We start from the raw sequence: 26259 nt of genomic DNA, 5'->3' as shown, positions 1-26259 counted from the left end.
GGAACCAAGGCCGGTGGGATGATGCTGAAAAGCTGGACGTGCAAGTCATGGAGACTCGCAAGACGAAGCTCGGAGTGGACCACCCTGACACGCTGACCAGTATGAACAACTTGGCGTTTACGTGGAAAGGAAGCGGTAAAGAAATTGAAGCTGTAAGACTTATGGAAGAATGTGTACAGTTACGGAAACGTATCTTGGGAGTTAATTATCCAGATTCTATTTCATTTTGCACAGCTTTAAATACATGGAAGGCTGAGCAAGAGGATGTTGCACTGTTAATCTGAAGTACTGAAGATGGATAAACTTGATAGAATTTGAAGCGTATTACAGTCTCATGAATATGTATAATAGAACTGACGGTTCGTAATTTATAAGTACTCAGCGTGAGTATTTGAGCTTTAAAATAAGGCACCTCTGCTGACATCGACTAGTTCCAGGCAAAATATCACGTGATCGTTTGGATCAAGGCTTCGAAATGCAGGTCCGGAATCGGGCATGTGGGGCTGCTCCCCACAAAGATCGTCACTCGCTTTGATCCGAGGTACCGACCCGCGTGGTGATCTTGCATGAATCTGCACGCCACAGCCGCCACAAAGTTGTTCACGATTTCCTGTCTAGTAGGGAGGCCTGAGAGCCCAGCTAAGACCCTTTTATAAGTTTTGGAGATAGCATGAGCTCGGTAATGCAGCTATAATAGAAAAAGTCTATTACGCTATAAAAGGATACTATTTGCAAATCAGGCGTGAGGGTGACAACGCAAACTTGATTGTTTCATTCGGAGGCATTCAGGGTGTTCGGGAGTGGCCACGGAACATAACTTATAAATTTTAAAAGGAGATATTGCGGTGTGCATAGATTTTTAAATGCTTGAAGTCAAAGTACCGGCTAATTTTTCCGGCACGTAGGGTTTTCCGGCACGCAGGGATGGACGTTAGAGGCATTAATAAATGTCCAATGAGGAAGCTGCAGCAAAACAATAGATAATGCAGGACATTATGGAATAAATATTTGCAATATCGTTAGCGAGAAGCAAACTTCACAGTGAACACAGCTTCAATAATTCGAAGGACATCAAGAAAGGCGCAAGTGATGGGTTAATTCAAGTGCTGAACAAAGATCTGCTCAATAGCTCCAAAACCACGACCAAGTGGACACTTGATGCTATCCGAGCCCAATCAGATCCAGCACTCACCCTTTCCTACAACACCTCTGACGAAGGGCGAATCATTGTACAGACATTCCCACGTATCCATTCTCGTGAGCCCACATTCCCACTTCGAAGCTTTCATCATGTGGAGAACAGCATCAGGCATCCATGCTGTCGCCTTGAAAGTCTTCATGTCCCAATCAAATGTGATCCAGAGTATCGCACCTTGCTCTCTGAGACCTTCAAATGCTGGGTCTTCGTAGTTTGCCCTAGTATATTCATCGACACTCGTATCAAGGAGGTCACGAGTAGATGAGGTAGCAAATGTTCGCATGGTCTGAATACTGCCTTTTCGAAGTGCATCGAGAGCAGAGGTCTTGAAGAAGGTTAGACCTAAGGTCGCGGTGGTATGATTGAAGACGTATGCTCCATCGTGAGGCAAGGAGAATGTGTATCTGTGAATGCCTTCAGGAAGTAGGGAGAGCGATGGCAATGAGAATGGAGGTGCTGATTTTGAAACATCACTGCCAAAGTTTTCATTTCATAGGAGAAAGGAGCAGTGGAGAGCTTTCGTTCAGGATTGTCGTATTCAACGTCTTCCGGAAGTGCTGGAGAACTTCGTGGGGATCGGCTGGTAGTGACGACTTTGTTCTCGATGATCGCGAGGAGGACATCTGAAAGACAGTGTGCGGGGTAGCCAAGAGTCTTCAAGTGAGCTAGGAGGTGGAAGAGTACTGTGAGATTCAAAGGAGTGTAGATGATTAGATTCACCCCTGAACCATCATATTCAAATGGCAGGGCCAGTCGAAAGAAGAGGGCATAGAACCATCTGAAAAATGGTGCCTTGGGAAGAAGCTTTCCGTGGCTCATAGGTAAGATATCAGCAACCTTATACGTCAGATATTCTACCATAGGCTGATAATCGTCGAATTCGGATATCATCTTCACCTGAGTAAGCTGCTTGAGCATTGTGGGGTCGGTGATGCGTTGGTACTCGGCCAGATATGTCTCGTAACTATCGAATAAGTTTCCCTTTCGCAGACAACATTGCTGCCAATGGCTCGACGATATACTTTTAGGTAGTGGTGGAACGAACAGACAAGCTGAGAGATTGCCACACATATAATCCCTATCAACTATTAGCTTCGAATCATGAGATTGGGCAACTGTTCTTACGGAATATTGCTCAAGTGAACTCTGTCAAACAAGACTGGGAACTCTTTGGGGCGGGTACCGATAGCGGCAGTAGCGCTAGGGTCTGCAGCATCATGGTATAATATAAAACGAAGGCTCTCACAGAGATCAAGGGCATCGCCAACCATTGCCTCAATCTGGAACCTGCCTTTAAGTTTCTTCATGGCTTTTGCGGTATCGATGAATATTGGAGTGAGGTACTCCAGCAAGCCATTTGGAAAGTCCGGCTGAGTTGGCATATCTTTATCCATGATCTGCGTACAAAGTAACATGTGGCAAGCTGGTAGGTGTCCTTGTCCAGGAGATGATTGTAATAGTCCATGTCGATCAAGGTAGTATTGACAAACCAGCTCTCGCATATATTCTCGTGATGCATTGCTTGTATTTTCCCACCTCGTAGTAGGCTGCTGAGAGATTACCGAGCGGAACGGCGTCGTTGGGTACCAGTTTCGCGGATTCGCGATACTTTTGGATGGCTGTCGGTGTTAGTAACATAAAAGTGATGATGACTGGTAACGAAGATTGTCCGAAATCGCTCTTGTAACGGGAGGAGTCCCTTTCCATTGCGCTCCTGACAGCCAGCAAACGAAATTCGCAAGCCTCGAACGAGCAAGTAAAGCGGGCCAGAAAACCATATTCCCAGAGCGCCGCAAGTTTGAACATCAACAAAGAGAGACTGACCTTTAAGCAACTTATTCTCTTTATACAACTCATTACCCTCCAGCCTCAGCCGATCTGCTTTCTCGACTTCCGCTGTCGTTGGTGCCATCTTCGCTTTCGCGCTTTTCCCCTCTCAACAAAAAGCTCCAAAGACTGTTGCGCTTTTGGCAAGAATCAGGATTTGATGGTGAAAGATGTGGAAACAAGTAATCGCAAAATTTGCAAAAGAGGGCTAGAAAGAAGGTTGGTGTATGAAAAGAAACTCCTTGAATGGCACACTAGCGCCATTTGATATTTATGCTCACGTGTTTACATCTCCTTTCGAAGGCGAAGTTGGAAGCAATGCTCGGGATTCTGCAGTTGTGCACCCAGTTGCATGATACTTACGGCTCAATACATCATTACTCATTCCACCAGTTGACCCCCTTGAACGCCAAACGCCAAGCCAGCCTATTTCCGTCCCTGTAATGACATTCAATCCTCCATAGCTACATCCGGTTTCTCTTCCTCCTTTACTTCTACAGGATTCTTGCCAAGATTCTTGAGAAGGTAACTCCTTTTGAAGTACTCGTTTGGATGTACCAGTGTTTCCAATTGTGCACTTGTCCAGGTTCCATCATCCTTGACTTTCTTGATCTCCTGCTTGTGGACATAATCAAACACCCTATCTGAGTCAGCATCGCATCAAAAGACTGGAGGTGGAACATACCTATTGCAAGCCAAATGATATTTCATCTTCTCCTTGTCCTCCTTCACACCTCGCAACACCTCATGATCTTTCACGCCCACTTGCTGTAGAAGAGCAGTCAAGTTATCCACACTGAAATGCCTGTATGGACATCCATGTGCTTCTCCTGGTCCTGGTGGATGTTCTGTCAAAATTTTCTGACAGGAAAATGGGCTGTATCCATTCCCTCTTCTATTCGAATCACCACCCACATCTCCATAAGCATGTCGAACATTGTATCTGTACTCCTTGTTGAAAACATCGTCTGTGATCTTGCTGAATGATGACCTCCAGAACACCAGACACTCTTCCAGATTGAGTCCAATTCCCTTGAGAAACAATGTGTATTGTAGACGTCCATAATGCTTGAGATGTGCATCTCGGCGAAGTGAGCGATGCAGGTGTTGCATGCATAGTGGGAATGAGGCAGAAAGAGCATCGACATTCCGTGCCGAGATATCAGCTCCAGGCAATGCAGTCGTAGAGTTGGAATAGTTTGCATCTGGAGTAGTGAAATTCTGGGAGAGATGGTTGAGAATTGGAGTCAATCGATCGTCCTCATCGAGGCGGGGTAATGCACGAGAAGTAAGCTGCAATCATTAGCGGAGCATTCTGTTTGGAAAAGCAATCCACAAACCTCAAGAGCTTTATCCAATCGACTGGTAAACTCTGCTACAACCATAGAAAGTTGTTCTCTCCCTGGAACATACGCCATCCCAGCATTCAGAAATACCCTTCGATTCTCCACCAATTCGGGCACTCTCTCCCAATCTACCTTGAAAAAGCTCTCCTCCTCAATATTCTTCGGATATCCGCCACCGGCAGCCTGCAATTGTGGCGCATACATCGCTCTCTCCTCGCTACTAACAGTCTCCCAATCCAAATTTAGACTCTCGACAAACGCCTGTCGGTCCTTCAAATCATCCGCTTGGAACCTGAGACGAAACAACATCGACTCGACACGGGAGAATCGCCGTCGCAGGTCCTCCGTTGATGCGAATGCGAGTCGAAGGATGAAGTGGCTGTAGTGATCCTTCTGTCTTTCGGCTTGCAGAGTCGAGGATCCTGAGCTCGAGGATGCGAGAGGGAGGTATTTTTGGAGCAGTGGCTTCATGTGCTCTGCAGTTTCGGCGGGAGATTTATTCCTGAACGAGCATGCTTCAAGCTCGGCCAGAACTGCGAATATTAGCATCTAATAGCTTTTCGCACGAGAACAGCATACCTCGCAGACGATCAATGGCCCATTGCTCGAATTGCTCGAGAGTGATGTCCGCCGTTGGAGGCGTAACGTAGAAGTTCAACCTGTGCTTGTACTCCAAATTCTGGTACACTGGTGTTGCAAACTGTTTCTTCCTATGATCCAGTCCCGTCCTCCTCTTCGGATCGATACGCGAAAAGTCCTGTCTGATCATTGTTGCGAATATCGTCGTTGTTGCAAAATGTTGTTGAATCGCGAAATTGAGGACGACGCGTTCAGACGCGACGACGTGCCAAAAATCAATTCAGGCGAGCGCGTTCCGAAGACCCGGCCCGCTAAAACCTCTAGCGAGATCTGTACAACCCGAGCCGAGTCAGGGGGAGATCACAACCTCCTCCCTCTTCTTGTCCTTGGGGGCTGAAAGGTTCCGACATGCAACAAAGCGATCATCAACCTTGTGGCTTTAATCTGAATCCTAGAGGAAGATCAGATTTCGGGACGGGACGAGCTGATAGAAGCTGTTCTGAAAATTCGATAGATAGCGCCCGTTCGGCTTCATTTGGATAATTTCAGAATTCTGTGCTCTCCTGCATCACCGCTTGGCTTGATGTTCACCTCGACATCACCACTTCTTGATGTCCTACCTCAATTCAATATACTATGACCGCAAGAAACGCAAAAAAAAGCCCTCTTCAGCTACCAGAGCCCCGCAGAACTCGAGTCTGTGGGTCAATGAATATCATCTCCTCTTTCAGTTGACCACAAGTTCAAAAAGAGGTCCGTCTCATCACCTACCTCGGCATGGACTTCACGATTCAGGCATAGACGCATGTAGGAGTAACGAACACATCACATTGCGTTTTCGACTGTAGACAGAACAAACAACCATTCACCACCTAGCAACCTTTGCCTCACCCATGACAGGACTTCGAGGATCACTGACAGAACCAGACTTGCTGCCACTACCGCTGCCGCTTCCACTGCTACCTTTCCTCTCTTCACGAGCATCCTCCCACGAAAGACCTCTACCAGGACCAATTGGACCAACACTGTTGCCATCATCACTTTGAGTAAAGCCAGAGACATTGCTCAGCATACTAGAGCTTCGTCCTCGAGTCCTGCTCCCATGGGGTGATCCTGTTGCTGCAATGCTCATCATCGGCCCGTAAGGGCTTCCATAGTACGGACCGGAAGTTGCAGGCATGGGATTCCAAGGATAGCTGCTCGAGACGCCTTCAGCAATCACATCAGAGCCGAAGCCAATGCTCAGATTCTGGTTGCTAGCCGCAGGACTCTGCATATATGATGCCTCCTTTTCTGCAACCTGTTGCTGGACGATTTCAATGGCCGAATCGAGTGCAGAGAGAGCGGTGCTCCCTTCCTGGACCTCGGTAAGTTTGGCTTGAAGACGCTCTCTGTAAAAAGTGAGAATCTGCTCTCGTCTCTTTCGTTGGGCTTCCCGTTCGGATTCCTTGCGTTGAACCTCGTCGAGACCTTTGGCATTCGCATCAGTGAGACTTTCGTGCTTGGTATTGAGCTGGGATACACGAGTTTGCTTGCTCTCGCACTTCTGCTGAATGCTAGTGAGCTCATTCTTCAGACCGTGGAGGTGGCGCTCGGCTTTTTGCTTGGCAGCATTCAGCTCGCCCAGGAGTCTTTTGTGTTGATCGCGTGCAGACTGGATCTTGCCCTTCGAATCCATGTAGAGAGAAGTATCATCAGTGGGAACTGCTTCGAGTCTCTCGATTTGAGACTCGAGGGCAGCAGTCGCTTCTTCTGCTTGTTTCATATGCAACTGACTTTGTTGAGCTTTCTGTCTCAACTTGTCATCATTACCGCCAGTTGATGAAATTCCAGTGGTAAGCCTATCAATTTCCTTCTTCAGACCACCAAGCTTCTTCTGCTGATCTCGCTTCTCACGTTTCTGACGATTCCGTTCTTCAGTCAGTCTGAGTTCAGCGCTGGCAATGGATGTCTTAAGCGTCGTGATGGGGGATCCAGGACGGCCTGTGATTTGTGGGTTTGGTGAAATCGCCAAATCGGTGGTGAGGGATTGTAAAGTGCGGACGCTGGTAGAAAAGATGATAGAATCGTCTACCGAGCTGTGAAAGTCACACTGGTAATTGGACGTCGGTGCAAGTCCAAAGATTTCACCATTCCATCTCGTTTCTTGCCCTGATGGTGATGCGGGATCGTTGATGACATTAATCCGTGTTAGCTGCCATAGCGCCCTATTCACCCTGACATAAAACGGTTTCGACCTATCAACTCCCCCGCTGCTCCTCTCCTCCGGCGGTTGTGGTGTATGAATGGGGAAAAAACTGGTACTGAAGTAGACTTCATCGGACCCAACATAAGTCACCCAGATCCTGTCTGCTTCAGCATTGAAAGGTGCATTTCCAAGATTGTTCATATCTGTCGCGTTTGTGCCCGCAGACTCGGCCGCTGTATGTGATGTTTCGTACTCTTTTACCATGACTATTTTTGTACTCGCTAGAGCAGCCCATAGAGGCTGCCGTATACGAACTTGCGCGCTGTGCTTCTTCTTTTTCTTCGATGTCGCCGCGGTGCCCAGAGAGATCGATGAATCGGTCTCAGCACCCGTCGTCAACGCCGAATCGCTCGCATCAGCCGTCGGTTTGCCCGCTTCCGGATCTCCTATGGATGCTGAATGATCCCGTTTCTCCCTCCTAACATACCAATCCCGTATGTATCGAACAACTCCCTGTGTAAGAATATGAATTGCTAAAATGCTGCGAATCAAACCATGCCTCTTGTTCCCATTTGGCGAACTTGGCTCGAGAGGATCATCGGGATCTGGTGAACGGAGATTTGACTCAATGATTGCTCGCAGGCCGCCTTGCTTGATACTCCCGTTTCGGAAAAGGTGAGAGACCCATATGATACAGATGCACCATAACACGTTCTTCGTCCCTGCTTCCTTCCCACTTGTCCCTCCTCCCAGCGTCAATGCAATTACAGTCTGTGCTAGATCCAACGCGATATCCTGAAGAGGGCTTGCCAAGAACAACCACACCAGCAACACAACCATATCAATGAGAAAGATTGTGCCAATAGAGGGTGTACCCAACGTTCCTTGTAGAATGTCCGTGAAGCTCAAGCCAGAAGACGTCGCAGTCGAAGGAGGGACGAATGTCAAGGTTGCAAAGAGGAAGTGTACGATCGAGAGAAAGGTAGGTGGAATCTGGAGTAGGACGATGAGAATGGCAAGCGTGTCGCGCAGAGGACATGATTGAAGAACAGTCAAGACGAGATTGATCGAGTCTCGATGTACAGAAGGGTTCTTAAGGGCGCCAACGTCGATCTGGCGGTGATTCTCCTGCATTGCAGCGGTGCCGGGTGTGTGCTGGAAGACCTCTGATGCAGAAGAATCCGAGTACCCACTGACCGACGTTCTCCTTACAGCTTCTCCTACCACCTTTGGATCAACCGTGTGCTCTCCAAGGATCGGATGCCGCGCATGTCCATTCGTTGTCGGTGGAGGAGTTCCAGGAAGCGGTGGTGTTGACGAGTTGCTGTCAGGAGACTTGGCATGCCCATTGAGATGACCGTTACTCTTCTGCTTCTGTACCCGCTTGCCTGGACCTACAAGACCATTCTCGTGCCTGGTGTCTCGTTGATTCGCAGCACCCTGCTGTCGCTTGCTTGTGTTGGGTCCGCGAGGCATGCGATTATGCTGACCCAGAGCGACTTCCGAGTCAGCTAAATAGAAGCCTTTGCGCGGACCTCAGCCTGGAAGATGGAAGGTGCGTCCCAGGACCTCCCTCTAGCAATGATGAGGGAATGCGAAACGTCGTGGACGGTGGATGATGATGGGATGTGGTCGTCGTGCCTTCATTCGAAGAATTGCTGACGAGCCGTGGGTGGTGGTGCAGGTGGAGGTTGTTGGATTTCGTTCGTTCCGTATTGTGGGACAGAAAGAAGGAAGTTGAAGGTTGACGCTGGACTCACTGCACTGCACTCTGCGCTGCTGCACTGACTGATGCTTGTTTTGGCGACTACGGTAGTCGAGTTGGAGCAGGCCTGAAGTGGTGTAGCCGCGGCTGAGTTGCCGTGGTGTGCATGTCGAGCATGAATGAGTCTGAATCAGCAGTTCAAAGCAGAGACATATACATATTACACCAGTTACAACTGCCAAACTTCACTCTACTCTCATGCTGCATGCAAATTACCAGAACAACATCTTCCAGGCTCTTTTTCCCTCCCAAGTTGGATTACGAATCGGTATGTACTCGACCTGGAAGAAACAAACTCCCTCGCCGCCAAATGTCCCTAACGAATCCACTCAAGCCACCCGCAAAGTCCAGTCCACCCAAGGCTTTGCTGCAACAGATCGCATGTTCCCATCTCATCACACCCCATGCCATGCAACACGGCGTACAGCATCCTGAGTTAGTACTCATGCCGATGCTCACACCCGCGAGAAATCCTCCGACCGGAGGCAGACCGGCACAGACGAGGCAAGCGCGCACATCAGAGCTGTAGGTATATATCAACAGTTGCAGAGTCCAGGGTCCAATATCAGAACCACACCGGGAATAAAGTCCTCACGACATGCCAATGCAAGCAAGATGCAAGGTTAGGTATGAAGCTTTTGCGGGGTCAACGATCTGAATTCTTCGAGATGCATCACCTCAAAGGCCAAACATACATATCTGATTACAGTGTCCGCCTCGTCTCTTCTCTATTTTCTGTTCTCTCCATGTCTGCATCCTTCCGTCTTGAAACTCAGTTCTTCTTCCCTGCCTCTCAATATTTCTCTGTGTCAAGACTCCATTCGTCCCTCCGCAAGAGTGGGTTGCTTCCTCGGTCCACTTGGACCGAAAACCAAACGGTTCTATAGCTCGAGTCTAGTATACGTCTAGTATATCTTTAATGAACACCAGCCTCGAATCAGCATGCCGCCCACCATGTAGCCATGCAGAGATGCCTCGCAATTAGCCACGAATTACCTGAGACCCATTTAAAAGGCACCGAAAAGCTATATCGATTGCCTCATATTCATCAAACTCAGATGCACGGTTGCCGGCTTACCTACTCACCGCATGAACCCTCCGCCACTCAGCAAGCGCGAGTCAAGTAAGTAAAATCCTTCAACCACCAGGAAGAAGAGATTTTCCGCACTTTCAGCCCCCGTGGTGGAATAGCGTCTTCTCGTCTCCATTCGCGACAATAAGGATAAGGTTGCGTCGTCGATCCTTATCTAATATGAAGAGATAAGCAGGTTGCGTCTTTGCGCCGTAGGGTTACGCCTTGTACTCTTTGCTGGCACGGCTCTGCATTATTCCCACTCTTGCATCCAGGAATTCCAGTCTCGTGTGCGAAGGAGACAGGAAAGCAGTATTTTCTCCTCTTCCCCCTGTCCGTCAACTCAAGATTCGACAACTCAGCACATGTCACCCTGCATTTCCGAAGCCGTCGGCACTTGAGAAAAGCCTTCACTCGCTCGACTCCCGGTAATGGAGGTGTGGGCAGAACTCTCAGTGGATGATCGTATCGCATGTTTACTTTCCCCTTTCCGCTGGTGTCACAGTCAGTGGTAGTTCTCTTTTTGACATGATATCGATGTCGATCTGTGCGTGTGTGTTTCTGTTTTCGATGGTGGTCTTGGCTTCCACTTCCCCCGCATCGTTGAAGCCGAAGATACCGGCGACATCGGATCAACAGGATGTGACGGGTATGAGTCCAAGTCAACATACGACATAGACGGAAGCTGAAACAGTGGCAGAGGATGGCTGAATCATCGACTCACCGCAAACGCCAGCGAGGAGAAACCTGCCTTGATGGCGGTGACGAGTGGTTGAGAAATACCCGCCAAGGACGAACTTCGTCCTTATTTGTCCAACGCATAGCTGGATGAAGGATCTTGCATGTCAGAATTTTCTGATACGTCCATTAAAGAGAAGAGGTTGGCTTGCTTACTTTGTTCCAGACCTTCAGAAAAGGTTGACTCATAAGCGGAAGTACCTAGGTACCTCCTCCGACCTCACGTGAGCACATGTTTCTCCACAGCATTTCTTTCTGTTCATCGCGAGTTGGGCCTAGGAGCTGGACGTGATATGAGTGATTAGTAGTTCAAAATCTCCCAAACTTCCTTGTTCCATGTCCCATGTTCCAAAATTTTGCTGAATCAGCAAGGTTTTCAATTGAGTTACTGAGATATGTTTGTTCTCTACTCTCCTTGCCATGTGTATGTTGGTTACTGAGGATCATTCACATTGCCCACATTGGAAATATTTCTGTTAGATCTATCACAAAGATGGTGATCTAAGGTGATCCACAAGTGTGAAGATTTTGGACCTGCTGGTTGAGCAGGTCTTGAGGATGCTGCTGTGGAGTAGTTGCAGCATTGGTTGTGTCACTTTTTTGTATAATTCTCTCTTGGATATTTCGCAGAAGTCATTGGAAGTCTGCAGCCCCAAAGCTAGAACGTAACATCCACACATACCAAAGAGGGATGTTCGTTTCAAGACCAAGTCTGGGAAAAGACAGAGATCAGCTTACCAAAGTGGCAGAAAAGAACCTAAGTAATGCATTCTTAAATTTTCGAAGCAAACAAGATCACCTCAAGCATTGAATATAAATTAGATTACTTCACCTCACCAGCTATTCTCCTCAACATCTATCATACCTCACTCATTGTGCCCCTCAAAAGATTACATTTAACTGATCCCAACAAAAAACCCGAGTGGACACTCGCTACTACTCTGCTCAAATAAAAAGGTAGTATCATCACTGCAAAGCAACCCACTAACCTCCAGTCCGCTCATACCCTCCTGAATCGCACACCCACCCACGTTAATCGTGTACGCATTCCAGGCTTCAGCACGGCTGGTGGTTGTGGCGGACTTGGTCCCGCAGGTGGTTGATGATTATACGTCGTTTGAGGCGTGGCTCCCGAGCCGAAAGCATAGCCAGTGAAGGTGAAGTGGCCGCCGCCGGAATAGGCGTAAGGAGCCAGTGTCTGGGAGTGTGAGGGAAAGAGGAATTCCAAGGTGCAGGTCTTGTTCACGGCGGAGGGTGGAATTATCTGGTTGAAAATGCTGCAGAAGTCATTGGGAGTTATGATGGGGAAGTTTGTAGGTCCGAAGGCGACGTTGGGGAGTCTAAGAGTTGTTAGGTGCGATTCATTTTGGAGACAGAACAGAAGCAACTTACTTGGCAGAAACCGGAACGATTAGGGATGGTGAGATGAAGTCCTTTGGTAAAGTGCCATTCGGGGGACAAGTTGGGTTCCATTGCGCTCGCTGACTACTTCTAGTGGCATAGCTACAGGGTTGGCAGCTGTGAGGCCAAGAAGGAGGGACGAGGCTGCGATGATGCTCTTCATCTTGAGATGCTTGCAGTGAATTTGGATTCGCAGCATCTGCAGTTGAGGAAAACACAACTTGTGGAAAACAGGACGGGAGCTCATATACCTTTGAATTCCAACTCCATCAGCCTCGCCTGACGGTGTCAGTGCTACCTTACACATCGCCCTGACCCTCGTGTCTTTGACGATCAGGTCCCGAAAACATCGTCTCACTGCATGTCCCCTCATCCATTACCCAATCCTCTTGCTCGGGGACCAACATACCCCTGGCACTAACAGAACAATACGTTAATCAAGTCAAATTTCTTGTTGGCATGAGCGCACTACCGGAGGTCCGTCAACCCAAAGTCATTCAATCCCGCTCTGATGGGTCAAGGAGAGAGCTATGTTCAATATTAAGCACCCCGCTAATCGCTCCTCATGCAGCGCACGAGCCTTGGCGCTGAAAAGATCCGAAGAAGGAAAAAGGACCAGCAAACTTCAGACGAAGGAGAACCCAGTAAACACCTTCACACCAAGGAGGCGTAAGAATGCTTGGACGGGTTAGAATACTCGAGAACGAGAAGCTGAATGCAAGTTCAAGGCAAGTGGGAGATTGCAATTTGTATGTGGCTTCGGAACAAGAGGGTACCTGACGCCACAATGCGGCTGAGAAAGACTAAAAATATCGACAGTGCGGGGATCAGACTCATGCAAGCTTCCTTGAAGCTGATAGGATATCTCCGCGAGAGAAGATGAATTGAATGTGGGACAGTGAATGGAAACAGATTCGTACAAACAAAAGATGACTGGCTTCCTCGATCAAACTTCTGCCAACTGAGGATTTCTGGAAGTTGAGGTCAACAACTGAATGTTGGAAGAGGGATTGAAGACAGTATAGTTGCAATGTTGCATCTCTGATCTGATATGTGGTGTCGATTGATTGTCTCGCCGGCTGAGGGCGTCTTGTATTGCGCCTCTAGAAAAGAATCTCTTTCACCTCTTACCAACTTAAACAGACCAAAATATTCCGCGAATTTTCCAACACTGAACTTGGTTCTATGCAACAACAAAAGCACGCTTCACTCTCCGAAATATTACCGGTCTTGGTCTTCTTTGCTGCAGGTAGTGCATCGCCTGAAGCATCAGCCTTTCGTTTCACACCTTTGGTCTTTAGGGCAACAGCCTTTGCTGGAGGAGAAACCTTCTTGGCGGGAGCCTTGGATTCAGTTGTCATTGCGGTAGTAGACTTCGAGGCAGCAACTGCTTTCTTTGGCGCAGCCTTCTTACAGGCTCAACTGAACTGCATAAATTGAAGGTCCCAACCTTGAGCATTGATTTTCCAAATGTTGACCATTCTCGGGATTTCAAACATACCTTCAACACCGACAAATGCACAATCATCTACCTCTTCCCCAAAGTCTATGTCCCACTTCCCATATCCTCAACAGCCCCGACTTTATTCCAAGTCCCTGCCTCCAAATCCGCAACCTTTTCCTCAATATCACGTATTCTCTGCTCCACTTTCCGCTTTGTATCTTCCTGTTCTTCCCAAGCATGCTCGAACGCTTTCATCATGAATGGCCGTATCTCTACTTTCTTCCCGGCTTTATAATCATATACAACGATATCCTCAACACATCTTGCTGCTGGACGTTGATGTAATTCCGAAACAATCATAACATCGAGTATAAAATGGGAATCGGAAGGTGAAGGACGTTGAGCGAGCTTGTGAAAGACGGAGATGGAGTCTGGCCATGTCATTGGCTATTGGGGATTAGTGTGTTGCTCCTTGTAAAGATTGGTGTGACTGCAAGAGACGTACAAATTTGTAAGCCGTCCTGATAGACCTCAAAATTAAACCATCACCCCGAGGTGTCCAAAGCTCGGTCCAACGATCTTTATTCTCTGGGTCAATATGTAAAGCGTAATTGTATGCCCAGCCAATCCTTGCACTTTCAGCATATCGAACATAGGTAACGTTGTTGACATGACCCTGTGCTTTGTCAGATTCTTCCTGGATAACTTGAGGGTCCCGCAGCACTTCTCGGGCACCATTGTCTTAAACAAACAGAGAAGTGCCTCCAGAGAAGAGATTACGAACCATTGAGTCCATCTCTCCCCAAACAACCTCCTGCCTAAGCAATCCGGCCCTCTTCCTGTCCACCAAGAACCCTTCCCGCCCCGCAACCAAGTTCCTCCAATCCTCACCCAGAATCTTGCACACGGCAGCAGCTTGCCCCGTCTGCTCCTTATCCATCCCAAACATTATGCACTTCCCTATCCTTGCCTTGATCTCCGAAAGCCATCTTGCGTTGTTATTCGAAGGTGTGGGTTTGTTCGTGGAATATTGGCGGGGAGAGAAGGGCCGGCATTCCGAGAGTACTTCGGGATGGTGGAAAGCTCTGAGAGAAAAGCAAGGTCTCCGACCTAGGCGAGGAAGTCGGACTTTCATCCTGCTTCAGATGTCCAGGAACGGAATGAGATGCCAGGAAAAGAAGAAGTGGTGGAATGTGGGGTAGCTTGAGCTTTCAGATCAAATCTCGGGCCGAGGCGGCCGCGTGGCATTCCGAGGTTTTATGCTCGAGCTTGGTCTCATCATCGATATTCTACTGGACATGAGAGAATACTTGAGGCTCTTAATTGCTTGTCGATTCCGACTTTGCAGACCCGGCTCTCCACACCACAGCTCGTGCTTCTGGACAGCTGAATCTCCGACACGACCTCAGAACATCTGACAAGAACAAGAAGCTGCTCACTATCGTCCTTACTTCTCACAATGGCTACTACAAACCCAGCATTGAGGAGGGAAGTGATCAACATATACAAAGGTGTGCTTATACTCGTTGTGTACCCTCGAAGAATGTATCCAAGTGCTCAACCTTTCAGAGCTTCTATACCTCGGTCGAGAGTATCCTTTGGGGTATAACTACTTCCGCCCCAGACTACACAAAGCATTCATCAGCAATGCTAGTTTGACGGACGACGAAGAGATTCGTCAAGCTATCAAGCGAGCAGAGTTCGTTAAGAAAGGTTGGTCTTTTCTCATAACCAGTCTCAGCCCAACTAACAACTTACAGAAATTGAGGCACTGTAAGGTCTATCTAGTTCTGACATGAACACTATTCCTTTCACAATGCTACGGGTAATTGCTAATGGGTATATCTAGGTACTATCTGAAAAGATATCGAGCATTGCGTCAAAGATATGACAAGATTTGAACCATGCTTTGTCTCTCGCTCCTTGCCTCGGAGCCCAACCCCGCCAAATGTACAACCGGGCGTCACGGTCCGGAAAAACCAAATGGAGATGCAATGCCACAAAGGATTCATGTGGCGCGTGATAATCTGCCACGCCGGGTAAATTGGCTCTCGACCACTCATGGACTTCAGACGCCACAAACAACTTTACATGAACAAATCTTCAACCCGGTGGCTTCTTCTTCCGTGCCCACCAAGCTCCGACTTCCAAACATTCTCCCCAAGATGTGCCGTTCTGCTTTAGCAAGTCATTCATCATATTTCCCTGCCAGCGATCCCACTCATCCTGGCCCTTACCACTAGCTTCACGCAAGAGAGGCTCCAAACTTTCGATCATCTGCACAACGGTCATGAGAGCTGTCCTCCGCAATGCAGCTTGACCTGCCGTCAAAGTTTTCCGGTCACCTTCTCGAGATTTACCTTTGGAAGAAATAGCATGGCCATTTGTACCCTGTGTTACTGCTCCACCCACGCCTTCACGCTCCCAACGAACTTCACCAAGAGGGATTGCTAGCCGCCGGCTGTCAATCTCGGTTAGATCCGATTCCTGGAGAAGCATGGGTCGTATGGTCGTACAGGGCATTGGATTCAATTTCCGAGCTTCAAGAGCTTTTGACACCCATGTATTGTAGTCATTCAAATAGGTACTCTGCGGTGCCGCCAAAGGCGTTTGCGGTGTCAACGTATATGTGCCCATGGCATTTGTATGCACCTGTTCTTCGTCTTCGCTTTCTTCGTCGTCGGCGCTGATAGATGGAGGCGCATGTGGTAGCAGCATTCGTAGAGAGTGATCGCCATCCCAAATCTCCAATGTCCCACCTGGTTTCAAGATTCGTAGATATTCGTCCATGTATGTCTGCTGCATGTCGGTCGTTGGAGTCGTCAAACTCATATCCTTGATCATGATCAAGTTGAATTCGTCGTCGCGGAATGGAAACGGAACCCGCCGTAAATCATGTTGCACAAAACGCCAGTTCATGTCATCGTCGGATTCCATGCGCGGAGCGAGCGGCGCAATATCCACGCCCGTAAAGGAGATGGAGGAAAATCCCAGTCGTGAAAAATGCTTGTGGCACATTATGCTCCAGAACCCGGTGCCACAACCCACTTCAAGCACCCGCTTGGGTGGCTTGGTATGGAAGGCTGGCGAGCAGACAGGTCCATTGAACACCTGGCATAACAGCATTGTGCGAAGGATTTGGCGATGGATTTCGGCCAGGTCGCAAGGGAGCGGATACGGGAGAGTCATGTCTCGTAAACATCGTCGACCGTTGCGGCGAGAAAAAGGCCGTGCGAGAAATTCGTCGACTGAAGGAGGATCACTCGAGGTTACCGCTGTGAGACCACTGGAACCTGTTGTGCTCGAAAGGCTGCTGGATCTGCCTCCACTTTCGAACCTCGCGGTCGCCGCAGCTCGTGCCTCTGCGGCCGCGACCTGGAGGGCATGTTTGCGTTCTGCACTGTTCCCCGATGTGCTCGACGATTTCCGGTTTGCTTGGGCAACCTGAGCAGCGGCTCTTGCCTTGTTGGTCTGATTTGCTGCGTGTTTGTAGTCCGGAAGCGGCGTAGAGAGCATAGAATCGGGATCAACCTGCTCGTACTCTAGATGGTGAGGTGTCGTTCGTGCAGAGTGTGACGAGTGGCTGTCTGTGGACGTTGAACTGGGCGATGCACGTTGACGCGTCGACTGTTTCGTGTCCTTGGCCGAGTGAGGATGCGACTTCTTGAAGATTGGCTTCACCGGCTGTGCTTGGGAGACCTGAGAGATATTCGTGTGGGCGGAAGGAGGTTTTGTTCGATCGGGTCTCTGGGTGGTGGTGTTGTAAAAGAAGGCGGCTTCAGACATGATTCCTGAGATCTCGACTTAGGGGTCGAGTCTAGCGCAACCCCCTGTCCCTCGGTAGCGATTTTGCCTAATGAAAAATCTGGAGAAGGGGCTTCCGCTGCTGCTGCTGGCTGCTCTCCCCAAGTAGCACGAGGGGAAGTTCCCAGCACCGCTGCACCAATACCGCAGCGCAATAATCAATAATAATACAGCCTGCCAATTTCGATCATCCGCATTGGGGATATATGATACTCGTTACCAAGATCCAAACGCTATAACCATGGGTAGAGAGCCAGCGGAACATGGACACGTGAAAATCTAGGCCAACGAGCCTGCTCCGCATCTGGAAATCGAACATGCGATTGAAGTCCGGCAAAAGAAGGAGATCAGTCAACGTGGGGAATCATCATATCCGTTAGGCAAAGGATGGCCAGCAGTTGATGTAAGTATACGGGGTGAGTAGAGATCTTCGCGGGGCCGTCAGCCTTATATCTCAGCAGCAGAAGACCATCGGCCATGGATCAGGTTTCTCAGCGCATCATTGTCTCAGATTTAATGTGATTCATGGGTTAAAAAACGCCGGGGGAGAACTCGGGACGTCGCAGCAGCCCAATTGCATTCCTGTTTGTGTCGTAAGAAGTCGGGTCTGTTCACTCGAGCGGGCAACCTGCCGAAGCTGGGGAAGGGGAAGGGGAAGGGATGCGTGTGGAGAGGTTTTGCTACGTCTCTTTCCCCGCCCTAGTTGACAGAGATATCCCAGCATTCGGAGACAAGCAATCCAAATACTGTTTGTGAGAACACGCGAAACGCTCTTTTTGGTTGTGATTGGTGACTTGGGAGTTTCTCCGTGATATCTCAAATGAATGGGGCATGCAAGCAGCCAGATATGGCGCCAAGTCCAGGCCTCTCCGGTGATTCGAGCTGCTGTCTAAGACCTATAAGCAGGCCGGGTCGGGGTTTCGCGGCAAGCTGACCACTTTTTGGCTTCCCCAGATTAACTTTGCTTTCAATTACAGCATGACCGCAGGTGAGATATCCAGGAACAGATAAATAATCGAAGACACCCGCGTGGAAAGACTTCTGTATGTTGGAAATGATACAATTGTCAAAGCACACCCTTGAGATATCTAATATGAAAGACTCCTTGCACTCATCATCGATCCGTACGGAGTTGCCGAGTCAAATGATACCCGCGTTTGAATGTGAGATACTTGCAACAGACATATCGTATTCTGGGAGCACTCGCTGAGACCGCATCGGATTGCTGCTTGATAGCCGCGATGGATTTCCACCCAAATCTCATAATATTAGACGAATCTCAGAGACTGCCTTCTCCCGAGACTACCTGAGCTGCCAACAATTTTGTCTAGATCTCTGTGTTGAGGAGTAGGTGAGGCGGTAGCTGAAGGGCTTGCAGCAAGTTTAGCATTGTCAGGACATAAACGAGATAGGGTTCTGGCTGCTTGAAAGGATAGGTGTATAATACTGGAACAGGATCCTTCCCGTTTCAGAAGAATCTCAGTCCAGCTGAATTTGTTGAAAGAATGGTGACCTGGTGTCCGAGAATTGAGCAATAGCAATGAACTTCTGCAAAACACCACGCTAAATAGTGATTGACGTGAAGGATGCCAGAGACCCAGCGCTCCCGTATCTTGCTTTATTAAGGAAGAGCCGAAGGTAAGATCTGTCATAAAGCAGTCTTTCGTCAATTGATGTTCCATTTCAGACCAGAAGAAGTTTTTAAATTTGATATGTATTAGATCGTTCCTGCCGCTGTTGAATCCTGTCTGAATCACTTTGCTTCGTTCCTGCTTCTATCACTAGCATTGCTGCCTCAGTCATTACAAGCCTGGTGAGTTAGGTTTGTGCGCTTCAGGCTGCTTTTCAGGCATCCAAAAACCAAACTCACCTACTTTACTTAAATAAAGCCAGACAATCTCAAAGTGTTATTATTTGTGCTTGGGTACTATGATTAAGAAGAAGTTAAAGTGTATTGTTAAATAGTAATTTAAGGAATTATTATAGAAATATCTTTAGGGAGCAAATGGCCTTGAAGCGCACAGACCTAACTCACCAGGCTCGTTAGTTGGGCACTAGTCACGTGTCTGGTGCCGAGCCTTCGACTCTTGACTTGAAGCTTGTGAACACCACTTGCATGCGATCAAGACAAAGCAGCGCAAAGACAGTCAATCTGCCCCTAGAGATTACTTGATTACTCGGCGTACTCGTACTCATCCGCTTGTACTCCTTCAAGGTACGTTGGTCGCCGGTTCCGTACTCTTTCTGATCGTCAATCGATTGATACAGCATCTTGCTTACCAGTGTGTATATCCAGTTGAATGTACCTCGATAGTTGGACATTCACTTCTAAAAATAGTGATATTCTCAAGTATTCATCTTCCAGAAATAATAAAGATCCGCCATCTGCGAACAACGACTCGTTCTGCCCGCATCAACACCACTGCGTCCGAATCCACAGTTGAACGCGCCAGGACCATTGGCAGACGCGCCGTATCTTGGATTCCCTAGCAGACCTTCCGCAGACCTATGTGCCAACGAAGAAAGAGTCGCTCTCCGCTCTCGAATCCCCCTACCTAAACCACACATCTCAGTACCGACTGCGCTCGAGAACTGGAGCCCATTCTGCCGCTCAATCTGTCCGCGGTGGCTTTAGATGGCCGATGGTTACAGATTCCCACAGCAAGGCGCTGGCAATTACTATTTTCCACAACACACACAAGCTCATCATCCCCGGCACCAGATACCTCGAAACGGCACTCCACCCAATAACATCCGATCTGCTTTCAGCGTCGATACTCCTTCCCCTTCTCGATCCCCGGACCCTAATTCTCCCGCTCAGGGTCTATACGGAATGTTCAGTCACCAGCAAGGGCAGCATGGCCGTGTCAACGGAGCTAATGGGCGTGGACAAATGCAGATGATGTATAACTACCAACAACACCAAAATCCAAATCAACAGCATGGACAACATCATCCGAGCATGCAGCAAGACCAATCTTCCCACACGACCAATGGTGCTGTGCTCAGCCACCATGCGACATTCTCTTCGACCGTCCTGTCAAACTCAACACCAACGTTCACACCAGCGGCCCTGCAGAATGGGCAAAGTGCGGTTACAAGGGGAGGGCAGGCCCAGGCGATCAATGAGCATTGGGGGTTACAATTAGAGCTGCACAAAGAGTCGGAGAATGCCCACACCCGCATGATGGAAGGAGCTCCGAACCACTTTGCAAGACTGAAGGCTGGTGAGAACAAGGGCATAGCGCATGTCCCGAGCTCGACCGAGACCGCTGAGAACCAAGAGGATGGAGAGAACAATCTCGGTCGAATGGCAGATAACAATCCCTCCAAGCGACAAGATTGGCATAACTTGGACGTCAGTGGTCAAGGTTTAAGGGTACTAACGACCCCAGTCTTCAAGTACACATTTCTGAAGGAACTATACGTGGCTTCGAACAAGCTCACCTGTATACCTTCTGGAATTGCACAGCTAAGATATTTGACGCACTTTGACGCATCGCATAACGAGTTGACGGAACTGCCGACGGAGCTGGGTATGTGCGTATATTTGAAGCAAGTTCTTGTATTCCACAACCAGATCCAGGAATTTCCTTATCAAATGGGCTCCTTGTTCAATTTGGAAGTACTTGGCATCGAAGGAAACCCTCTGAACCACAAGATCAAGCAAATGGTCATGAATGAAGGAACAAAGGCTTTCATCACTGAGCTTCGAGAAACTGCTCCAAGTAAGTTTCCTTCGGCGAGGAAGAACTAAGCGGTATTGACATCGAATAGTCCCCGATCCTCCCCCACCTCGTGATATCATCAGTCTCCTAGACGACGAAAAGGCATCTCCGAATCAAGACAAGTTCAAGGTCTTCTCGTACAATATCCTCTCCGCCCCAGCATGTACGACACGGTTATACGGTCATTCACCGACAGCCGCACTGGCATGGGAACATCGGAGAGCAACTGTGCTGGAAGATATCCGACTTCAGAATGCCGATTTTATCTGCCTCCAAGAAGTCGACGACAATACCTTCAAGGAATATTTCTGCGTGGAGCTTGCACATAATGGGTACAAAGGCATTTTCTGGGCACGAACTCGATCTCGGACCATGGGTCCAACGGAACGGCAGAACGTTGATGGATGTGCGACTTTCTATAAATACAGGAAGTACATCTGCCTCGACAAGACTTTGGTAGACTTTGCCAACCTCGCCATCAATCGTCCAGACATGAGCAAACAGGCCGATATTTTCAACCGCGTCATGCCCAGGGATCATATTGGTGTGGTGACTTTCTTTGAGAACATCGTCACTGGGTCTCGTTTGATTCTTGCCAATACTCACTTCTTCTGGGATCCTGCATACAGTGATGTAAAGCTGATCCAGGCTGCAATGCTTCTCGGCGAGGTCAGCAGATTAGCGGATAAATGGATCAATCATCCACCTCAGAAGGACAAGGACAAGAGAAGGATTGTACTGGCAGATGAGGACAACTCGGAAGTCGAAACAGAAGTTGTGCCTGGGCCTTCCAAGGAGTATCTAAACAAAACCTTCTTGCCACTGGTCATTTGTGCCGATCAAAACTCCGAGATAGACTCGACGGTATCGGAATTGTTTGCCAAGGGTACCGTCAAGCCTGATATCCCTGAATTCAAAGACCGCGCATATGGAAACTTTACGAAGGATGGAATTGAGCACCCCTTTTCATTGCGATCCGCATACACGAATCTGGACAAGACGCCCGAAGCCGTACCCTACACCAACTACACTCCAGGATTCCGAGGTGTGATCGATCATATCTGGTATTCGACCAATGCGTTAGAGAACGTTGCTCTGTTGGGTAAAGTAGATGAGGACTACATGGCGACGGTCCCTGGATTTCCCAACTACCATTTCCCCAGTGACCACATAGCACTGATGGCAGAGTTCTCAATGAAAGGCACCAAGACAAAGAAAGCAATTACCGAGCCCGATTTTGGTCCTTCGAGTCGGAATGGTGATCGAAGGAGAAACTAGGTCGCTTTGAAAAGGAGTAGTACTGGAGTTCGTGGTCATTGATGGGCTCTGCTTTGAAATGCACAAATAATGCTGGAAGGGAAGGAAAGCTTTCGACTAGCATAGGGAATCTCTTTGTTCCTGTATCATCGGCGGGGTGGTGTTTGGTTTCTCTCTCACGGTACTGACGAGAGGTTATCTTCACGATTTCGATGCGTACTGGCGTGCATGCTTGTTTGATCAGCTCCATTGGTCGATGGGCAGGATCGAATATGGCTGGTATATGGGTGTTGTGTCATGAAAGGTGTGGTGTTTTGATAGGTGGCGTTAATCTGAATTCTATGCGTTGGTTTGCGTAGAGAAAGATTCAACAATGAATGAATCGTTCTTGCAGTATGGAGATATGCTGTGTGATTTGCGTTCAAACCTGCTTCCTTTGCCAACAGACTCCAGCGAGCCATTTCCTAGCCAATAGAGTGGTTTAGACATCTGGTCTGAAAAGATTGATCGCGGCTGTTAGTTCGTTCTATCGCTCGTTCTGTTGTTCGTTGACGAAGAGGACGAAACAACTGGCTACAGCGATGCTCATGGCCGAGTAACAACTCCTTGGATTATGTCTGCTCTGGTATATATGATTTGGAGAAAAGAGAAATGTTGGCACATGGCGTAACCCAACTTAGTTTAGGTTGTGGGTCATCTGATATTTTCACTATTTCGAGTACGGCTTTCTCCCAGGTTTGCTATCAGTTACACATGGAGTAAAGCAACGTTTCAGTTCGACTAGCTAACATCGACCAGCGATGGCATGTATCAAACATGCAATTATCAACCCTTTCCTCTATTCTTCAAGACTTCCCTTCGTTAACATCAACGCATGCAAGATATGATGATTGTGATACCTGTCTGTCCCTCTCTCTATGCATCACTTTTGGACGAGATGCTCTTGTCCATCTGATTGCCAGCGAGCAAGTCCAAGGTTGGGATCGCCGTAGTCCCAAAAGCACTTTCACGAATAAGCTTGCCCTCACCAATCATCCTCTGGGTATATTCAACTGAGCGCTCTAGTATTCCGTCGGCATCGGTCAAATTGCCTTTGGTAAAGATCTCCCCAAATCGATTTTCCCAACTCAAAGCTCGGAAGAACTTAGCTATGTATAGCAGACCATGCTCCCTCAAAGGGTGTGGCATGACATCGTCAGGGTCGTAGATCCCTCCTATTTCCTGCTTGGGTGGCATGCCGACTTTAATGGCAGCCTCTTCGAATTTCTCCATGTCTTTGATATAGGCCACTCGGGTGAGCGTCAAATTTGACATTCTTCAATCTTATCGGTGGCGAGGTTGTCGACCCAGGTTTCGTTGTCTCCCGTCATGAGAACCCAGATGATTTTCTGCTCTTTCAGCGGTGTCTCTGCGGCAGCGATGAAGAGATTATTAGAGCCTTGAACGATCTCTGCGTGGTCGGTCGCCATTGCTTGAGATGTCGTGTATTCTTTGGGATAGTATGGTTTTGTGAGATGAAGTATGGTGCGCTGGCTGTCGAGAGTTGTGTTGAGATGTGATAGCTTTTGATATGTTTGGTTGGAAAGCAGAAAAAGGTTGAGGGATGTGAGAAGGGTATTTTATAGCTGATGCGGCCTGGGCGCATACAACAAGTGATTCGACAATGTTCTAAGAAGCAGTGAGTGTTCTTGTTGTGCCATGACGAGTGAAAAGAGCACTGATTCAAAATTATCAGCTGTTTTGCTCACTACTGACTCGAAATGGCACAACATAGGCGCTTCTGATTCTCACTTCTAACTAGATCATTCAGCGACAGCATGAAATCTACCAGAGAATTACTCACAATCAAAGGTGCAAAAGGTATAAAAAGCCCTCATTTGAAAGCTTCTATGATAACGAGAGGTTTGAGAACGAGATTGCGAAGGTGACATCGAGTCGAAGGGACGAAGATGCAACACTCTGGATGCGAAACATTTTCATGCACCTTTACAATGCTCAAGAGAAAGACAAGATTTTCAACAAGTCTATGATCTGCTTGGAAAACCTGGAGAAGCTGTTCAAGAAGGCTGGAGAGTTCACTCGTGAAAAGGTCCTTAATGGAGATATTGCCGTGGTCCCATCTATGGACGCGGTCCCTATGTTCGATCCTTTTAAATGCGGCCTCGACGATAATACTAGTACGACAGGCCGGCGTTCGATCTTTGACGTGAGTATTAACGGAACACAAGTCGTCAATAAGAACGTCAATGGGGCCAGTATCGAGGGGAACGTTAGTATATTTGGCTTTTCCGTATGAGCATGATGAAAATGAGCCACTTGGTCGAGTAGGAATGTATATGCGAGACATAGATGTTGAACCAATTATCGATGGATTTCAAAAAAAAAAAAAATGCAGTGAGAACTGATACAGCTCATCCCTCGAGAATAGACATGAAACTGCTCGAGATACTGTCAAAAATAAGTCACAAGTGTTCTTCTTATTTCTATTCGTGATATTTTAAAGATCTGCGCTTTGATTGTACAAGTATGTGACAAGCGAGCTCGATTCAAGTGTCAGAGCCAACAGCCATAAGGGCCGAAGTACTTCAAACGGATTCGATCCATCTCCAATTCTGCTGGATATGGCTCCAAGAAGTTTTCAACCTCATCGTTCCATTGTTTCGACTTCAAATCGGTCTCGGGAACTTTGGCTGAAACATACTCCCAGTATTCTGGAAAGAAACCAGACCTCTCGAAGTCGAGCAGGGCAACCACGTGGTACTTTCCCAACCAAGACCTCTTCACCATGATATTACTAGGAGTGACATCACCGTGAGTGAAACACATTTTGTGTTGGGTCTTGCTTTGCATTTGGATCAGAGTCTCCAGGTCGTTCGTTCTAGCTGGTTGCCCGCTCTGATTACCGTTCCGAAGGAATAGATTGAAGTCCTCCTCGCTCTGAAAGGCCCAAACCCCCGATCGCCATGGAAAATTCGAAGATCATACAGCGCATGATCATCTGCAGCGGCTGTACATATAGTGCCGGGCCTTGGGTGTGGGATCTTGCGAAGCTGTTCAAAATAATCCTTCAACTCGGCCATAACAAGGCGACGCTCAGCATCTGGCATCTTCCCCCAAGCATCCTCCAAAGTAATACCATTGATCTTTTCCATGACGATGTAAGTGGATCCATCTTTTATGAACGCACTGAGAACCCGGGGAACAGGGATTGTTGTCTTCTCCGCGACTAGCCGCAGTGCGAACGCTTCCGAGAGATGCACTTGGGCGCCGAACTTAACACAGTTCCCAGGGGGGATATCTAACACGCAGCCTCCTTTGCGCTTTGAAATGAAATCCTTGACCTTGGTCAAGAGCCATGTAATCGTCTTCCGCCATGACCCATCGTTGCATGAGGACACGCCTTTAGGCCACTGCCCTGTAGGCTCGGCACAAGGGCTTTTGATCTCCCAGAGGTGAGCTTTTTGATCTGATGGTGCAACTTCCTGGGTGGGTTTCACCGTTGACTTGAATGGCTTCTTGGATTTCGATGGTTCGGTACGCTTAGATGTTGTTTTTGTTTGCTTTGTACGCATGATGCCGACTTTAAAGGTGACGTATTATGGTAAAAGAGGTAAATTCTGATGGAAATTTTTGTTGAAAATTAAGTGTGAAGCTTTAGAGACTATAGTCAGATATTTGGTCTCCAACGGATAACCGTGTCACGGTGATCTTCGGGGGATGACTCACTGGCTTTTGAATGTTGAGTCCTGGTGAATGATTGTGTTTTGAAATGATGCGATGCCTTCGATAATTCAGATGGTACGCGGCGACCTTCCCGAATACTCTTAATCAATCCACGCTCCAAGGAGACAGTGAAGGCGAGTAATGAGTTAAGTGGCTTCAACAACGCGAAAGGGTATGTCGAGGAGAGAA

The 26259-nt window shown here is 48.2% G+C and overlaps 13 protein-coding genes across 13 annotated transcripts; 3 read left to right on the top strand and 10 right to left on the bottom strand.

Moving 5' to 3' along the window:
• Positions 1-486, top strand: LY89DRAFT_253247 (uncharacterized protein). The gene is made up of 2 exons (XM_018206221.1): positions 1-383; positions 432-486. The coding sequence occupies exon 1, from the start codon at positions 48-50 to the stop codon at positions 282-284; it is 237 nt and encodes a 78-aa protein (XP_018065326.1). The 5' UTR covers positions 1-47; the 3' UTR covers positions 285-383; positions 432-486.
• A 689-nt stretch (positions 487-1175) lies between these two features.
• Positions 1176-1481, bottom strand: LY89DRAFT_595653 (uncharacterized protein; the record flags this gene model as incomplete). The annotated part of the gene is made up of 1 exon (XM_018209873.1): positions 1176-1481. One exon carries the CDS (start codon positions 1479-1481, stop codon positions 1176-1178), a length of 306 nt encoding a protein of 101 aa, XP_018065325.1.
• Positions 1396-3110, bottom strand: LY89DRAFT_759958 (uncharacterized protein; the record flags this gene model as incomplete). Its single annotated transcript, XM_018221491.1, has 4 exons — positions 1396-2276; positions 2324-2595; positions 2735-2817; positions 3023-3110. The coding sequence occupies 4 exons, from the start codon at positions 3108-3110 to the stop codon at positions 1541-1543; spliced, it is 1179 nt and encodes a 392-aa protein (XP_018065324.1). The 3' UTR covers positions 1396-1540.
• A 235-nt stretch (positions 3111-3345) lies between these two features.
• LY89DRAFT_253232 (DNA primase, large subunit) lies at positions 3346-5477 on the bottom strand. Its single transcript, XM_018206220.1, has 4 exons — positions 4951-5477; positions 4366-4904; positions 3711-4318; positions 3346-3665 (listed from the first exon to the last, which is right to left on the bottom strand). The coding sequence occupies exons 1-4, from the start codon at positions 5138-5140 to the stop codon at positions 3476-3478; spliced, it is 1527 nt and encodes a 508-aa protein (XP_018065323.1). The 5' UTR covers positions 5141-5477; the 3' UTR covers positions 3346-3475.
• A 515-nt stretch (positions 5478-5992) lies between these two features.
• On the bottom strand, positions 5993-8614 carry LY89DRAFT_541181 (uncharacterized protein; the record flags this gene model as incomplete). The annotated part of the gene is made up of 2 exons (XM_018208181.1): positions 5993-6159; positions 6220-8614. Coding segments are annotated over 2 exons (2562 nt in total), but the record flags the coding sequence as incomplete, so codon positions are not given.
• A 1474-nt stretch (positions 8615-10088) lies between these two features.
• On the bottom strand, positions 10089-10855 carry LY89DRAFT_253214 (uncharacterized protein). Its single transcript, XM_018206218.1, has one exon. The coding sequence runs from the start codon at positions 10642-10644 to the stop codon at positions 10147-10149; it is 498 nt and encodes a 165-aa protein (XP_018065321.1). The 5' UTR covers positions 10645-10855; the 3' UTR covers positions 10089-10146.
• A 698-nt stretch (positions 10856-11553) lies between these two features.
• On the bottom strand, positions 11554-12684 carry LY89DRAFT_253129 (uncharacterized protein). The gene is made up of 4 exons (XM_018206217.1): positions 12584-12684; positions 12366-12531; positions 12106-12216; positions 11554-12053 (listed from the first exon to the last, which is right to left on the bottom strand). Exons 2-4 carry the CDS (start codon positions 12485-12487, stop codon positions 11714-11716), a joined length of 573 nt encoding a protein of 190 aa, XP_018065320.1. The 5' UTR covers positions 12488-12531; positions 12584-12684; the 3' UTR covers positions 11554-11713.
• A 976-nt stretch (positions 12685-13660) lies between these two features.
• On the bottom strand, positions 13661-14693 carry LY89DRAFT_596128 (uncharacterized protein; the record flags this gene model as incomplete). Its single annotated transcript, XM_018209898.1, has 3 exons — positions 13661-14005; positions 14064-14234; positions 14343-14693. 3 exons carry the CDS (start codon positions 14691-14693, stop codon positions 13661-13663), a joined length of 867 nt encoding a protein of 288 aa, XP_018065319.1.
• A 324-nt stretch (positions 14694-15017) lies between these two features.
• On the top strand, positions 15018-15335 carry LY89DRAFT_739937 (complex 1 protein; the record flags this gene model as incomplete). Its single annotated transcript, XM_018220532.1, has 3 exons — positions 15018-15069; positions 15128-15271; positions 15319-15335. The coding sequence occupies 3 exons, from the start codon at positions 15018-15020 to the stop codon at positions 15333-15335; spliced, it is 213 nt and encodes a 70-aa protein (XP_018065318.1).
• Positions 15336-15355: 20 nt separating this feature from the next.
• LY89DRAFT_626569 (S-adenosyl-L-methionine-dependent methyltransferase) lies at positions 15356-17771 on the bottom strand. The gene has a single exon (XM_018211114.1). It carries the CDS (start codon positions 17342-17344, stop codon positions 15662-15664), a length of 1683 nt encoding a protein of 560 aa, XP_018065317.1. The 5' UTR covers positions 17345-17771; the 3' UTR covers positions 15356-15661.
• A 2070-nt stretch (positions 17772-19841) lies between these two features.
• Positions 19842-22446, top strand: LY89DRAFT_253029 (uncharacterized protein). The gene is made up of 2 exons (XM_018206216.1): positions 19842-21090; positions 21140-22446. Exons 1-2 carry the CDS (start codon positions 19998-20000, stop codon positions 22366-22368), a joined length of 2322 nt encoding a protein of 773 aa, XP_018065316.1. The 5' UTR covers positions 19842-19997; the 3' UTR covers positions 22369-22446.
• A 1495-nt stretch (positions 22447-23941) lies between these two features.
• LY89DRAFT_253019 (uncharacterized protein) lies at positions 23942-24716 on the bottom strand. Its single transcript, XM_018206215.1, has one exon. It carries the CDS (start codon positions 24692-24694, stop codon positions 24221-24223), a length of 474 nt encoding a protein of 157 aa, XP_018065315.1. The 5' UTR covers positions 24695-24716; the 3' UTR covers positions 23942-24220.
• A 103-nt stretch (positions 24717-24819) lies between these two features.
• Positions 24820-26159, bottom strand: LY89DRAFT_759951 (uncharacterized protein). Its single transcript, XM_018221490.1, has 2 exons — positions 26074-26159; positions 24820-25999 (listed from the first exon to the last, which is right to left on the bottom strand). Exon 2 carries the CDS (start codon positions 25917-25919, stop codon positions 25203-25205), a length of 717 nt encoding a protein of 238 aa, XP_018065314.1. The 5' UTR covers positions 25920-25999; positions 26074-26159; the 3' UTR covers positions 24820-25202.
• Positions 26160-26259: the final 100 nt, after the last annotated feature.

The sequence above is a fragment of the Mollisia scopiformis genome (genome assembly GCF_001500285.1).
Source record: "Mollisia scopiformis unplaced genomic scaffold LY89scaffold_25, whole genome shotgun sequence".
Classification (NCBI taxonomy): Eukaryota; Fungi; Ascomycota; class Leotiomycetes; order Helotiales; family Mollisiaceae; genus Mollisia; species Mollisia scopiformis.
This window is presented reverse-complemented; position numbering and strand designations above follow the sequence as displayed.